The 17,075-nt window shown below is 40.4% G+C and overlaps 1 protein-coding gene across 1 annotated transcript; it reads right to left on the minus strand.

Moving 5' to 3' along the window:
• Window positions 1–266: 266 nt before the first annotated feature.
• Window positions 267–11,148, minus strand: GINS4 (GINS complex subunit 4; the record flags this gene model as incomplete). Its single annotated transcript, XM_084231255.1, has 7 exons — window positions 267–363; window positions 456–546; window positions 2,095–2,183; window positions 2,353–2,450; window positions 4,580–4,693; window positions 6,271–6,357; window positions 11,053–11,148. 7 exons carry the CDS (start codon window positions 11,146–11,148, stop codon window positions 267–269), a joined length of 672 nt encoding a protein of 223 aa, XP_084087381.1.
• Between the last annotated feature and the right edge of the window lie 5,927 nt (window positions 11,149–17,075).

The following is a 17,075-nucleotide window of genomic DNA, read 5'->3' on the forward strand; positions in this document are numbered from 1 at the left end:
TTCCTGAGTTCCAATAACACTATAAAGGGGAAGGGTGCACAAAGCAAAAGTCTCCATGTATTTGCTCAGTTTTAAGGATCAGCAGAGCGATGGCCCCCTCTACTGATACTGGCTAAAATGGCAGGAAGTTAGGAGGACATTTGGCAAGACTTCCTTGAGCTCCTTCTCAATACCCAAATGATCCACAACATTGCGAGAAAAGTCTGTTGTCCTTAGGCATAAAGTGGGCTTTTCACATCTTCATTCTTGTTTATGTATTTTTGGTTTTAAATTAGCTGTACTGCTCCAGAAGCAACCAGAGGGGCGATGGTTTTATATCGGATCAGGTGCTGCGAGCCCTCCTCCAAATCGATCACATAGTCCCTAAAAAAGGAGGAAAAACATGTATCCGCAGAGCTTAGAAGGGGCTCCAGTAGGAGGAGTACTTTCTACCATCAAAGACACACGCCACTCACCTCTGCTCATCCGTTTCTGGTTCTACCAGTATGTTTTCTTGTCGTTCTCTCACTCTCAGAAACACATATGAATCTAGATCTGGTTTGGGAACTGCCAAAAAAACAAATAATGTAATCAGAAAATGCTCAGCTAACAAGCTCTATATGGGAAAAGCTGCAGAGGGACCTCTAATATAAAAGTATTTGCATGCATGTGTGTGTTGTGGGGAAAGGTGTGATTGGAAAAGGTATCTGGTGTTTTCTAGAAACAGCACACTTTTTTTTTTTTAAAAGATTTATTTATTTATACAAGAAACAGGGTATAGGCCAGATGTGCAGGAGGGTGAGAGGATTTACCAGAGACAGAGCGGGGAACAGAACAGGCAGACTGACGAAAAACACTGCTGAGGGGAGCAGCGGGCGAGACAGGAGAAGTCTGCTGCGCCATGTGGGTTTCATCCCGGCCAGCTGGGATCGAACCTGCGCTGCAGAGGCTGCGGACAGCTTCACAGTGCGGTGCTCAACCGCCTGTGCCACCAGGGAGGCCCGAAACAGCACACTTTCCACTCATGGTTTCTCATAGCAACCACTCATTCCACAAATGATGGGTATTTAAAATGAGTAGGGAAGCCTACACATCTTGGAGAAGTCAAGGATAATACAGGGTCTCTCCGGGCAAGGAGGTAATAGCAACACTAGGAAGCCTCATGTGAGTGGCATTCGCTTAGTAATGTGGGAAGAACTTTGAAGGAGTGGGTAGGACTTACACTAGTTATAGTAAATTTACAAGGGTTACAGGCTGTAAATTACAGGCTGGGTGGGAGAGGAATTCCCAGAGCCCACTTGTACACAGGCTCGGGGCTTTGCACACTAAGTTTAGTTTGTGAACAAGGCAGGTTCCAGTTCCCTGGAGAACTGTTTGATTTGGTCTGGCAATTTTGTGTGACAAGGTCTTACTTGGATACAGGAATTTTGAAATGATTGATATGGACTTATATCTATAAGTGGGGTCCTCATTTGGTTCATCTAAGGTTAGGAGTTATAACTACCACTTTCTTCCCTTAACTCAGATTTTGAGGGCACTGGAGGCCTTAGGTCTTCCTTTTCTTCTCCTACATTTAGATCTGCTCACCCTTTCTCCAAGAGGAATTCCTCCCAACAAAAAGAGGAGCCTTTTCTATAGGTAACAAGGAATCCTGGACAGGTTTCCTAGCCTCCTAGTTAAATGCTTTTTAGTAGCTAGACATTCTCCACACTTCCTGGAATCTGAGGAAAAGATAGCCCCTTTAGAGCAGAGACAGGTTGAAGTAACCTTTGTTTTTTAGCATTCAGAAGAGCCTAGAACATCATGGATACTCAGGAGATAATTGATGAAAGAACAAAGGACTGGATAGATGAATGAGTCTACGTTAACAAAGGCTCAGAATTAATTTGAACCTAACCTAACATAACCATACAAGTTATGCTGAAAAGGCGACCCTTACACTTGCTTTTAGCACATTTTTAATTTTTAACCCAGAACCCTTTCTCTTTTCTGCTTATCTATGTATCTGTCCATGTTTGAGAGGAAAGAGTGAAGATGAAGCTCCTATTCTAATGCAGCTGAAGATACTTGGGACATAAACTATGGCCCCTCAGGATGTCCAAAAAATGAACTTACCTGACCTTAAGAGGTCCACTTTCTGTAAGTTAGGAGGCATGTGCTTTAAGGCAACATTCTTTAGATAGGTCTCTGTGTTAGCCATGTACCTGAAATACATAAATTCAAATTACTGCAACAACATGACTGGTCGGAACCACCAGGGCTATCAGACGGAGAGCAGTGACTCTGAGACAGGCTTCATGGATACCACCACCAGAGCTCATGCTTACAAGGCAAGGCAAGAAAGTCTGGCCCCACACTTAACTGCTTACTCACTCTTTGGCAAAGGCAAACTCTTCTGGAGAAAGGCTAGCAGGTTCTCCCTCGGGGCGTGTCTTCTCCTTTTCAAGGATATGAGGGAAAAACTTCTCTATCTGTGGGGATAAATACAAATCGTCACAAAAACATCTGTCAAGATCCATGTCTCAAACATACTAGTTTTCTGAAATGGCTGGAGGTTAACCTAGAAATTGCCTTTAGAAATGGCAAGTCTTCATGGTCAAGATTCTTTCTAGTAATAAGACCTCAATTTTGGCAAAGAGTAGGTTTCAAAGAATTCAGAGGTATACAAGAGCAGTTTTAAAAGGATAAGAGGCTTTCATAAAAACAAATCTGAAAATATAATTATAAATGATATTCAAGAGGAAGAGCTGTGGATATTATTTAACATTTTTATGTAATTGCACCGGGTATTCTTTGAAATCTAAAAAAGCTGGGAAGACACATACAGAATGCATACACAGATAGAATTGTGATACTTAATTGTATGAATATAACCAGAAAGAATAAAGTCCAGAAGAAGGTGGAGCTTGGGAAAAGTTCTTAGGACTACCAGGAAAAAAAAAAGCTAAAAGTTACAAAGATGGTGTGTGGTCAGAATTTGGGAAGGGAAACTAGTCTGTTGTTTGGAGTCAAAGCTGCTAAGATTATATCTAATGCTTTCAGCAAGTAGGGAAATGGCAAAAGTAAGGGGACTCTGAAGGCCAAAATAAAGGAGCACTTCTCCACTTACATGAGTGTAAGTTCTTGAGCTTGGACCAATTATATTCCATATAAATTAACACTTGCAGGGAGTATACATTTGTATGTATGTGTAGTACTTTCTCCTGTTATATGTAAATTACTAATGCTGCTATATCAGTACACTAAAAATATATGTAATTTCATAATCTAAGAAGAATTACTGAATTTACAAGAGAGATGAAAGATAGTGGTCCAGTAGTTGAGGGTAGAGGCGAGAGACATACCATGTGTCTCAATGTTTTCAGAACATGTGATAATGTCTCAATGTCACCCTTATGGACACACTATAAATCTGGGCCTGGGTGACAGTACACGTAGGGAAAATCCTAAATACTGAACAATAACAGTGAATCAAGGGACAGATGTCAATGTGTAGGGAAGTCCCTGGTGGAATAATATATCAGCGGCCCATGCCAATTAACTATAAGACCTTTGATGACATACTTATCAAACCTTTTGATAATATTTGGTGACAAGCTCAAGATCTAGAGACCATTGAAATGGCTCAATTTAATAAGATGTTGAGGTTCAAGTGAAATGAATAGCAAGTCCTACATTTAGGGATCAAAAACAAAACTACACAAATTCAGGATGGTGACAGGATGGGGTAATAATAACTTAAAAACTGAAGAAGTTTGAGTTAATGGTGAGCACAGAAGGAGGTTAGCATGAACCAATATGCTAATGAGATTCTGGGTGGCATTACTATCAGTTTAATACATAGTGATCATGTTATTTTTCACAAAAGTGAGCAAGCTAAACTGCAATACTATATTCAGTGGCAGGTAGTACAATTTAAAAAGAATATTGATAAACGGAAACCTTTTGAAGGAAGATACCAGGAGAGTCAATGAATTTAGGATGAAATGTTTAACTGAAAGGACTTAGATGAGATTTGCAAGCTGAAGCACTCTCATATAGAAGAGAGAAAGTATTTGTATTGTAATAACAAAGTGGACAAGTAGAACCAAATAAGAAGAAAACTTCAAGAAAGTTAGAACTTTCTGGGGTTAAAACAGACATAATACAAAATAATGTTTAGCAATTTCATTGTTAGAAGTTGGATGGCCACAATGCTACTGCTGAATGTCAAGTTATCATGGTCCATTTGACATGGCCTCTATTAAAGATGAAAATAATTTTTAAGACTAGTTTTCTTCTACTCGTTATCCCCTATTCAATCAATACAAGCTCTACCCTCAGCACTGCCACACTATAATTCCAGGGGGCACCATTCACATAGCAGATAAGTAGACAAAAAATGTGGGCTATGTCCCTGGAGGTGCATGATACACATTCTCTCTGTGCTTCTCCAGAATAATCTCTGGCCCTCCTTAACGCTTTAGCTACTCTGCTTTTGAGCTTCAGCAGCATTTTCATGGCCTGGAGCCTCCCAGGCCCAAGCACAGCTTCTTCTCACTATGCTCTATCTATATTTCAGACTGAATTATTTTATTCTATAAATATATCCATGTCAAACCTTCATAAGACGACACCGCAAGTAGCTGCTAAGGACATAGCGAATCCTCTCCATCTCCATTTGATGGATACTGACTTTCAGATCCCCCTTCTTGGCTCTCCTGAGATTTTCTTCCTATTAAAAAGAGAAAATCGAGTTTCTATAAAATATAATGCTCCAAGACTAAGAAACTTTTTTGTTTAATCTGCACCTAGATGATAATGATCATTGTCGCTGGCACTGCTGAAGACCCACAAATTAAATTTAAGTGAAAGAAGAACAGAAACTCATCACATAAGAACTCTCATTTTGGAAAAGCTTATAGAATAAGGATATAAAGAAATAAAATATTTTTATATAAAAAAAGAATTCTCATTTTACTTGAATTTCTTAACTGCACAAATAAAACAGTCTCATTTTAGAATGAGAAATAAAACAGTCATTTTAGAAAATGACCATTTGAATAGAATCTGACTATGGTCAGTTAGAAGTGTCCAGAGAAGTCTAAGCCAGTTGTAAAGGAGATAAGAAAGCAGACAGAAGAAATGTCTAAAGAGTCTTAAATTCAAGTTGAGAAACTGTAAAATACCAATGTTTTAAACCTGCTCGGAAGCTGTGCTTTTCTAAGCCAAGAGTCACAGACTCAAATGTCCACAAGGGGGCAGGGAAGTAAGGTCCAGGAGAGGTGGGCAGTTAGGACTGTGGGAAGTGGAGAGCACACCAACCTTTACCTGTCCTTTACCGTCCTGGTCAGCCATTCTCATGTCAACATGTGGAGCTGGTGGTGGGGGATTTTAGACTTTCCATAGGAAGCTGATATCCACAGTTGTGTAAATGTAGATAACTCCCAAGCGTTGTAAATGTAGATAACTAATACAGTATTTAAAAATAATAAACTAGGCAAATTGCAAGAGTTTATCTTTTTTGATTGCTGAGTAATATTCCATTGTGTATATGTACCATATCTTCTTGAGCCAGTCATCTATTTTTGGGCATTTGGGTTGTTTCCCTAGCTTAGCTATTGTAAATAGTGCTGCTACAAACATAGGAGTGCAGGTGCCCTTTTGAATTAATGTTTCTGTGTCCTTTGGGTAAATACCTAGGAGTGGAATTGCTGGATCATATGGAAGCTCCATCTTTAGCAGATTGAGGAATCTCCACACAGCTTTCCATAGTGGTTGGACCAGTTTGCACTCCCACCAGCAGTGTAGGAGAGTTCCTTTTTCTCCACATCCTCACCAACATTTGTCGTTGCTAGTTTGCAGCAACATGGATGGAGCTGGAAGGGATCATGCTCAGCGAAATAAGCCAGAAAGAAAAAGAAAAATACTGGATAGTTTCACTCATAGCAGGAATTTAGAAAACCTAAATAAGGGACCAGGAAAAAACCTAATTATAATAAAGTAAAAATCAAAATCAACAAGAAACTATAAACCAGAGACACACTACAGTGGGGAGAGGAGGGAGTAGGATCAAAACAAGGGGGGTGGGAATTGTGTGGGTACTATAACCAAGATGAAAATGCATACATTATGCAAAAATGAAAAATGATGTAAAAAATGTATAAAATTAAAAAAATAATAATAAACTAGGCTGGGCTAAACAAAACAGATTTGCTCTCAGATCATAACCTCTCAAACCTCTAATTAATTAAGATGACAAATCCTTTTAATGCTCTCTTCCTTTGCAACTTTGAGACAAGCAACTCTTACCATGTGATCTAGTTGTTCCATGACACATTCTACAATTTCAGACTTGCTTTCCAGCAGCTCAGGGGCAAACTTTTCATTCAGCCAGGCCTAAAAAACAATGTAAAGTAAAACATGTGAGCCTCACTCATAATGAAGAGAAATAACCCTGTGAGTCAGAACATATTATGCCAAAAAAAATCACAGCTACCTTAGGCAAAGGAACTGTTTGCTTATTAGTTGGAAGTATTAGAAATACTTTGAAGACAAACTATAATTAATGCTGGTTTTTATGTTTCTTTTAGTGGAAAGACTGTGTTCACAAATATATTTAACCTCCAGGAATAGCCAGTAACACCATCTGGTGTTCAAACAGTCCCTTTACCAAGTCACATCTACACATTTCTACTTCTTTACCAGTTATATGCCACCAGGAGGCACCAGCAGCATTTCTATATGAGAAATGAAGAAACACTTTATATGATCCAATACATCTTCTCATTCCTGAATTTCAGAGCACATTATAAATACTTTTTCAATCAGCATTATACCTGAGAGGAAATGCATATGGTTTTCCTTATTTACTGATGAAAAAACACAGATTATGTCATTTACTAACCGCCTAGAGAATAAAGGATCATATTCAAAATGGATATTCATCTATTGCACAGTTTTGGAACAAGAGGTTAACTCAGGCCTAGATGTTTAGTACATTTCAGAAATTACCAAGGCTTTGAGAACTGAAATATCTATAAGTACTGAGAAAAGACTATACTTATCTTTCAATTACAGGAAACTTACTTTTAGCATAGCTCAAAATTTATTTCTCCCAATTTACTTTTGACATCCTTGAGCCTCCACTTCTCCCGTTATCACTGTTAAGACCCATTATTAAATACTGGGTATTGCTACTATCATAAATTTTTTTTCAAGTGCTCAAGCTTCTGTAACAGTATTATAGGTATATAAAATTAGCCAGAAAGAGAACCTGTATTTTCAAGTAGCATAGTAAATGAGAAAAGATAAAATTTTCACAGAGCACTTATAAAGCAGTTTTTCTTTTTAGCTAATTATATTAAATATTAAATAGGTACAAAAATGTTCATGAAACACATATTAGCATAAAGAGGAGTGACATAACTACCTGTGTGCACATAACTTCATTAAAGGATATTACCATTATTTTAAAAAAAAATCTGTGTTCCTCCTTCCTTAGTGATAACCATAAACCTGACTTTAGTGTATAGTTTTCTGCAGTTTCACCACATTTGCTTGTATCTCTACATAATGTTTCCCAGTTTTTTCACGAGATAGAATTAAAAAAAAATGATAGCACTGGATGAAACTGAGGTAAAATGGAATACACTGTGGGTATGGGAAGATTTCCCATTTACATTTTGAAAATACAATAATAAAATATTAAACTTTCAAATAAAATCTTTTAGTGAGCAATTTGTGTTTAAATCCAGGGCATTTTAGAACAATCAGGTTCTATGTCTAAAAGGCTATATTTGAATCCTAATTAAAATTCTTTTTTTTTAAAGATTTATTTATTTATTTTATTTATACAAGCACTGGGTACAGTCAGAAGCGCAGGAGGGTGAGAGAATTCACCAGAGTCAGAGCGGGGAGCAGAGTAGGCAGTAGGACCGAAGCACACTGCTGAGGGGAGCAGAGGGCGGCAGGAGAGGTCTGCGCGCCATGTGGGACCCTCCTCCGGTGGCAGGGGAGCAGCCGGGGATCGAACCGGTGCTGCAGAGGCTGCGGGCAGCTTCGCAACCCAGCGCTCAACCGCTGTGCCACAGGGGAGGCCTCCTAATCAAAATTCTTAATGACAATCTGCTCCTCATTTTTATGGGCTAAATTATGTCTTCCTTCACCTCCCAATACATATGTGGAAATTCTAACGACTAGTACCTAAAAATGTGAATGTATTTGGAGATAGGTCTTTAAAGAGGTAATAAAGTTAAAATGAAGTGACTGCGATGGGACCTAATCCAAAATGACTGGTACCCTTTAAAGAGGAGGAAATTTGAACACAGACACATAGAAGGAAGATCATGTGGAGACACAGGGAGATGCCCATCTACAAGATCACAAGATAGGTCAAAAGAAAACAACCAGGCTGGCACCTGATCTTAGGATGTTTAGCCACCAGAATTCAGAAAATGAATTTCTGTTGTTTAAGCCACCCATTGTGCAGTACTTTGGTATGCAGCCTTAGCAAACTAATACAATCATTAAAAAATGACAAACTCCGCACTGTAGATAATAACTTTTAAATTAATTTTATAGACATTCAATAGCATCCTCCATATGCTCCTGGTGATGTATTAGTCAGTGATCCCCTCAGGCTGCCTGAGGCCATGCCAGGTAGTCTATGAGTCTATGGTAGCAACAGCTATCTAGTGGATAGTCCACTCCTTGGCTGCCCTTAGGCAAGATCATCAGGCTGGAGATATAAGGCAGGCTTACCCATGCCACGATGAGGCTGTGTTGTCAGAGCCCACAACCCTTAGGTAGTCTTCTATGGAGCCTCTGGTGACACCCAGAAGTGGTAATCAGCCTGGAGGCTCTGGCTATTCCTGGAGGCTCTGGCTATTCCACATTTATAGCAAACCAGGGTACCACTCACCCACGCTGGCAAGCTTTGCCTTGAACAACAGCTTGGCAAGCGTTTGAAATGTACATATATGGTTTCGTAGGGAGCTTACTTTTTGATGTTCCTTAGAGTTAGTTATCCATGCAGGAACTATCTTTCATTTTTTTCATTGCTGTTCTCCCCCAACCCCATTCTGTGTTTATACCATACTTTTTAATCCATTCCACTGTTGATGGATATCTGGCTTATTTTCAGTTTTTAACTAATGCAAGACACAAAACACTTTGTGCATGTCTACTGGATTATACACAGAAATTTTCATTAAAATAGAGAGAACAGAGTGGCAAATAAGAGTAGAATTATTGGGCCACACTAATTCCTTTAGTAGGTACCTTCAACTTTCCTAGGCAATAGTAAATTATTTTTCAAAGTGATTGAACCAATTTATATGCACACTGTGTATACAAATGTGCACACTTCTGTATATCCTTGCCAATTCTTTATATGGTTTACCGTTTACATTTCTGCCAATCTGATAGGCATAAAGTGATTTCTTGTTGTGATTTAAGTTTTCATTTTCCTGTTACAAAGAAGGTTAAACATCTTTTTAATATGTATATTGGCCATCCTGGTTTCCACTTCTGGGAAATGCCTGTTAAGACTTCATTTTACTGATGCGCAATCTGTAAGGTTTACTTATGCACTGCAGATATTTTTAACAGTTTGTCAATTATATATTTTGCAAATTTTTTCCCAGTTTTACAGCTTGTCTTTTTACTCATCAAAGTATAGAAACAGAAGAACTTAATTTAATATAGTTGAATGCACTTTATTTTAATGCTCTGTGCTTTTTGATTTTTGTTTAACGAAATCATTTCCCAAAAAAAAACAGGCTCTCTTAAACTGGAGTCCACAGACAAGATCAGTGGACAGATTTCAGGGTGTCAATGACCCTCGTAGGGTTATATGGAAAATTCTGCATTAGTCAATATGTAGTATTCTGGGAAGGTCAGAGTTTTCACAAAGCCATGTGATATAAAAACAGACTAAGAATCATTAGTCTCATAAAGATTGTAAGATATAATTTAAAAATTATAAAAATTATCTTCCTTCAGTTGTCACTCATGTTGGCATGCATGATAGGAAAGAAGGAAGAATACAAAGTAAAAACAAAAGTTCTGGAAAGGGACAGTTTAAGGGAGGAGACAGGAATAAGGCAGCATTTATAGTAGAAAAAGAGCACATGTTTTGGAGTTAGAGATATGGTTCATATCCCATCTCTGAAGTCACTGTGTGACCTTAGGGAAATTCCTTTATATCACTAAGCTTCAGTTTCCTCACCCACAAAATGGACATTAACAAAAATACTTTCCTCATTGGGTTATTGTAGCTATTATTAACACAGTGAGTGCTTACCATGTGCCACACAACAAGCTAAGCACTTTACCTATAAGATCCTATTTAATACTCACAGCCATGTGAGGCAGTCACTGTTATTACATCTATCTTTACAGTCAAAGAAGGGCTTGAGGCAAATTACATAACTTGCCTAAGGTCACACGATAGACTAACAGCATGGAGGAATTTAAATCTAGATAGTCTGAACTCCTAACCACCAGACCTTCATAAAACAGTAATAGTAAAGAGCTTCACACAGTTAGTGGCACAAACTACTCAAGGAGTCATAGCTATAACTCAAAGAAGAACTATCCAGAAATGATCTTTAGATAAGCAATGGAAATGTAAACAACAGTTGGTACAAGAATACAAAAGGGAAGAAAAAGAAGAAGACTAGCTTTCCCTTAGAAAAGTATATAACAACTTCTTGTTAACCCACACATTCTATAGGGAAACACAGATGTATAAAGTAAGGGACAAAGATATAGCACTTACTAGTTTCCAACATAACATCTCTGCACTGTCTGCAAAGATAAATAGATTCTTGCTCTGTGAACTGTTCTATTAAATGTGCTCAAAGCTGTCATTTACTGGCTCCCTAAGTATTTTGTGTTTGGCATTATGAGGTTTCTAAGAGGTTGTTCCCACTATTTTATATTTCTGTGTAGATGGGAAGGTTCATTCCCTCTTCTCTCGAAATAAGCTTTGAATTCCATTTCCTCCTTTTCTCATTCCTGACACTTGTACAGTTGGACTAAATAAAAAGGTTAAGTTTGGAGCAAGGGAATTCTATTTGGGAAGCTTACCTGCTCCAGCTTTTCAATGAGCTCTGCAGGCGTGAGGACCACCTCCTCACTATCCCCATCAGAGTCCTGACCTATGAGATCCAGTTCTTCTGTCATCTTCTCTGAAACTGAGAGCCAAATGAGAATAAAATAATCAATAACCAGCAATGTGTTTTTCACTTATTTGCGAGAATAGGCAATTACTTATCTGGAAAAGGGTAAGGTTTTCTGTGCTGTAGAGGCTTGTTGGGAGTGGCTAGAGAATTCACAGACTTCAGTTTTTCAATTCTCCGTCTCTCCCTTCAAACTATAAATCAGTTTCTCAAAGAGGTCACCCCTTACAAGTATTTCCACCTATACCTCAAATTGAGCATCTACCACACCACAGCATAATTGTCTTCCAATAGAGGTCCTTTTCCTCATGGTCTGTATTTACCTCTGTTCAAACAGAAGTGCGGTTCTGCTCAGTGCCTGGTATCTAATTACTGGGATCATAATTATCTCTATAGTCCCTGCACTTACACAGTGCCTAACTCATAGCAGGCCCTGAAAACTGTTGGGAAAACTAATCAATGTCGAATCTCCTACAATCACAAGTCCCATCAGACCAGGGTACTGATGAGAAAATATATTATTGAGCAAATGAATATAATAAAGATTCCAGCAGAACTTCCAGCCCAGGTGCAATGAACATTCCAAAGTAGGCATAATTAACACGTTTGCTTACTTACAGCTCCTTCCCTTTTAAGATTCATGGTCAGGGCCTCAGCACTCTTATCTACAAGGTCGGACAGCCAACCAGCTTGTCTCTCTCTCCAAGGCCATCCCTGAATGCCTGCATCTTTCCCCCTCGCCTTAACCCCTCTTGTCTGGGGACTTCGCCTGCTGAAAAACAATGTTATCAATGTAACAGATATGGACACAGTAGTGTATAAAAGGAACCCTTGGTCTTCAAACGGATGCTCAGACCTTAAGGGGCTACCCAGGTCTGGGACCTCATGCAGGAGTAATAAAGCTTCTCCTGACCTCACCATTCCTGGAGCACCGCTTGTTCTTCCTCTGCCTGGGTTAAAGGCTAGAATTCATTTCTACAACCATAATGCTACGCCATCAGTGACCCCAATGGCTTTGGAAGGAAGATGGCGGGAACGAGGGAGAAGTGCTCGAAGTCTAGGAAACCGCGAGCCCATCCTCGCTCCGCTCGGGTCGTGGGCCAAGGGAGTCCAGAAAGCCCTCCCCGCAGCGCGCGCGCACGCACTGCCCCGTCGGACGCTCACCCGAGCAGCGGGAGGCAGCAGCACTGTCGGGAGCCGGCGGCTGGGACAGGACGCTCGCGGGATCAGGCTCCGGCTCCCCCAAAGGGCACCGGGCGGAGAAATGACAGGTACCAAGTCTTTCCGGGACACACCCGACCCGCCACTTCCCAGCTCCCGCGCTGCGCTCAGAAATTGTCAGCCCTGGTATGACGTCACCGCGCACGGGCGGCGCTAGCCAATCACAGTCCGGCGGCCCCGCCTACGCCAATGGGCGGGGACTGCGTCTCGGGCCTGCTCTCCCAGCAACCGCCTGATGGGGGCCGCGGGAGCTGACGGATTGGCCTCGCCCACCCGGTCGGCTGCTGGGTTTGCGGCCCCGGCTGACTCCACTCGGTAGGGACGGGAGGGGGCGCCTCGCTACCGTGGCTGAGGCCACCGGGGTGCAGTCGCTCGGACCCCGGCCTGTAGTGAGGCCCTCACAGAAATGGGCTCTGTCTAAAATCAGGCCTCTTTGGTGTCTTGGGCCATCTCTGTACCCACTTCTGCACGCCCTTTCTGGGTCTTCATCGTTACTAGGGCTTCAGTTGTGGCTGTTGCTTCCAGTTCTAAAAATCTTTAGGTATGGGGCCTCCCTGGAGGCGCAAGGGGTTAAGCACCGCACTATGAAGCAGTCCGCAGCCTCTGCAGCACAAGTGTGATTCCCGGCTGGCCAGGGAGCTACCCACATGGTCCGGCAGACCTCTCCTGTCTCGTCCACTGCTCCCCTCAGCAGTGTATTTCGTCAGTCTGCCTGTTCTGTTCCCTGCTCTGTCTCTGGTGAATCCCCTCACCCCAGCATTGCTGGCCTGTACCCTAACTCTTGTGTGCATAAATAAATAAATCTCAAAAAAAAAAAATCTTTAGGTATGTTTGAGGAATGTGGTAGCAGATCACGAAAAAACTACAGCGGTTATAGGTTCTGGGCCCCACCCAGACCTGCTGAGAAAGGAAACCTGGGAGTGGGTCTAGAGTCCCTCCAGGTGGCCCTGATGCAGGTGAGCTGGGAAGAACCATTGCTTTAGACAATGTTTCCCCTAAGCTGTTTGAGCTCTAGGTTATTTGACATCTGAAGCTTATGCCCTCCACCTTTTGTGTAGGAAGAAAGCTTAGCTTGATACCTTTTATTTTCTTTGTGTGGTTAGTTTTTCTTCTCTAAATTGTTGATGCTTTTCTCACTGCACCCCTTTGTTTTCTGTGCTTTGTGTCACTTCTCACTTTCTTAGAAGTAATTTTACCTTATTCAAGCTGAAGACCGTGATGTAGTTCTGTGCCATATGCATTGAAGGGGGAGGGGAAGTGTGGTTAATTGACACATAATCCATATTTTTAAACTAATTACAATAGAATGTACTAAGTGAGAGAGTGGACATATTTTCAAATGGTGATGAAAGTTGAGGGTGGGGGTACAGCAAAGAGGGAGTCCTAAGGAAGGGAGCATTTGAACTGTGTCTTGCAGAATGAATTTTGTTAATGACAAATAGATGACTTTTCCAGGTTCATTTCAACTGTGTTTTAATGCCTTTTTAATCCAGCAGTTTTTAGTTGTGACAGATTGTGTTTTCCATGAATTCTACTGAGAAGACATGTTGACACTACTCTTTCCAGCGAGGGGATCTGTGTTCTCTTCTCTGTAAGTCTTTTGCCTCTGGACCAAGAGGATGTGGCAGAAGTGATGCTACATGACTCCAGAGCTAAGTCATAGGGCGGAGCAGCTTCCACCAGGATCTTTCTTAAGCCATGTCTCTTGGGACCCATGAGCTGCCATGTAGGAGTGTGTCTATTTTGCAGCTGCCATGCTTTCCTGGAAGGACAGTGAGCAGAACACTCCTAGGCTAGTGCCTTATTGCTCCTAGGCTTAGACAGCTGCACTGAGGCATCATGTTGAAAGATGGAGTAAAGTCCCTGGAGAGAAAAATGGAGATCACACTGCTGTGATTTAGTCACTCCCTCTGAAAACAGTGCTGCCTATTTTCTTATATTTTGGGCTACCTCCTTTACACCCTTGTGCTCCATTTGTGTCAAACTAGTTAAGCGCATGAGGATTTTATTTCCTTTCTTTGCACATACTGTTCCTTCTTTTTAGGCTTCTATTCTTTTCATTTAATCATCATATGAGCTCCTATTTAGCTTTCAAAACTCAAAGTATTGTAACTCTTCTTCTGTGAAACCATCCCTAGTGTAGCCACATTTTTTAGGCCACTGATATACCTGATATTATTGTGATATAACATTTATCATGCTATATTGCAGTTTTAACATCCCTTTCTTTTATTAGATTGTGGATTCCCTGATGGTACTCCTCACATCTAGTACAGTGCGCGTCATCCATTCATACATTAATTTCTTTGTTCAACAAATACATCTTGGGTATCTAGTGATATTTGAGTATCTCCTGCCAGGCCTTGTGTAGGTGCTGAAGATAAAGCAGTGACTAGGAAGTATAGATCTTGTGATGGGAGAGTGGTAATCAATGAATAACAATTATTTGTGGAGGGGTTGGGGAGAGGACACATTGAGCCTATAATCTCCTCTCTGAGATGACATGTGAGTATAGTTTGCCAGAAGTATGAATAGGGCCTCCCTGGTGGCGCAGTGGTTGAGCGTTGGGCTGCGAAGCTGCCCGCAGCCTCTGCAGCGCTGGCTCGACCCCCGGCTGCCAGGCCAGGGTCCCACATGGTGCGAAGACCTCTCCTGCCGCCCTCTGCTCCCCTCAGCAGTGTACTTCGTCAGTTTGCCTGCTCTGCTCTCCCCTCTGGCTCTGGTGAATTCTCTCATCCTCCGGCACTTCTGACTGTACCCAGTGCTTGTATAAATAAATAAATAAATCTTAAAAAAAAAAAAAAAAAAGAAGTATGAATAAGTTCCAAGAGAGTTGCATGTGAAACACTGTGAGCAGATACAAATGCTGTATTGTCATATTTGCTCATTATAGATATAGGATGATCATGAATTTTCCTCCTTAATAAAATTAAATTTATCTTCTGAACTGCAGCCAATATAGCATTTAGCGAGTTGAGTAGAATTATTCTTTCCTAATGATTTGCTGGAATAAGTTCAAGCAAAAAAAAAAAAACAAAAAAACATGACATTTCCTGTGCAATTATGCCATGTGCATCTGTTGAAAAGCTCACATGTCTAAGGGCTGGGCAGGTTTTATGTTTATTAGGATCTATGTAATTTATTCTAGGGGATTGTCTTTAGGTCTAAATGAAAAACAGGTCAAACACAAGATTTATTTATTTATTTATGCCAGAGATTGGGGGTGTGTGTGAGAGGATTCACCAGAGAGAGTGGGGAGCAGAACAGGCAGACCGACTGAAACGCACTGCTGAGGGGAGCAGCTGTTGAAACAGGTGAGGTCCACCCCACCATGTGGGTTTCTCCCTGGCCAGCCGGGGATTGAACCCATGCTGCAGAGGCCACGGACTGCCCCACAGAGTGGCACTCAACATCTTGCGCCACCAGGGAGGCCCCAAACACAGAATTTCTAAGTGCTTACAACTTAGGGCAATGCTCTTTTGTTTTAAAATATATAACCATAGGAAAAAGGTTTGATTATCTTCAGAAGAAAAGGTTAAAGGGTAGCTTTGCTGAAGAATGGACTCTATATCAAAATTCCACAATTATTTTATTTTAGTGCCCTATCTTTCTTTGTGTTTATGGATCATAGACATGGCAACATTTTGAGAACTTTGCATAACTAACGAAATGGGTCATTCCACTTTGTACTAAAAGTTACTGAAAACTGTTCTGTGTAGGAACAATTCTTAGAATACAATTATGATTTATGTGTATGTGGGTAATGGTTTCCCTGAACTGACAACCAAGGGCTAAGAGGCTTGGGTTAATATAAAAATGTGAAGTCTAAAAATTAGTGACATCTTAGAAACTTTTGCATTATGTTTAAGTTTCTTCATTTTGCATTGCTACAGGTTTTTCACTGGTGAAAATAAGCATCTTAATTGAGTTCAGCATTTACCCTTTTTATCAGAAGGCTAGAGAATGGGATGATTAATTATATCCCATGTCACATAACATTATCTGGGTGTTTCGCTATTAAATTAGCTAAAAGAGATAATGTAATATTTCCACTTTTAGAGTATCCCAAAGTGATAAGAACTATTAATTTTTTGGCTTGTTATGTTCAGTTCAGTTTTGAAAACAGTTTCAGCTGACAATACTGAAATGTGGTCATTAATTGTATTGAATTATTGATATTTTTGGAAACAAGAGCCAGAAGCCTTAGATCATTTGCTCTATCATATATCTAAAATTGCTGTGATACTGTCATTCATTCTATGATTTATCAGTTATTTAGATTCAATAGGGTTGGCTATAACCCATGCAACTCTGGAAGGCTGAAATTACTTTGAACTTGTCCCTGTTTGTGGGAAAATGAGATCATAATATTCCCAGTCAGCCTCTCCTTAGATGTGTCTATTTTAAGTGAGGATTGCCACTTGACCCTGAACTTCACCTTTGGTGATATGTTGCTTCTAGGAAGTTTAATTCATTTATTTTAAAGGTCTGTTCACAAACCCAGTAAGCATGAAAAAACCAAGTCTATATTTTTCACTTTTTTAGATCTAATTAGATCTAGTAAAACTAAGAGTTAGTGCCTCTTGACAATCAGTGAAACCTGGTTTCAAATGAATCAATAGGTCAAAGGCTTACAAGACAATGAAACTGAAAGCCCCAGCGAAATTTAAGGGCAGGCCTGGTGGATATTGTGTCCAATTTATCTTGCTA

The sequence above is a fragment of the Talpa europaea genome (assembly GCF_964194135.1).
Source record: "Talpa europaea genome assembly, chromosome: 4".
Taxonomy (NCBI): domain Eukaryota; kingdom Metazoa; phylum Chordata; class Mammalia; order Eulipotyphla; family Talpidae; genus Talpa; species Talpa europaea.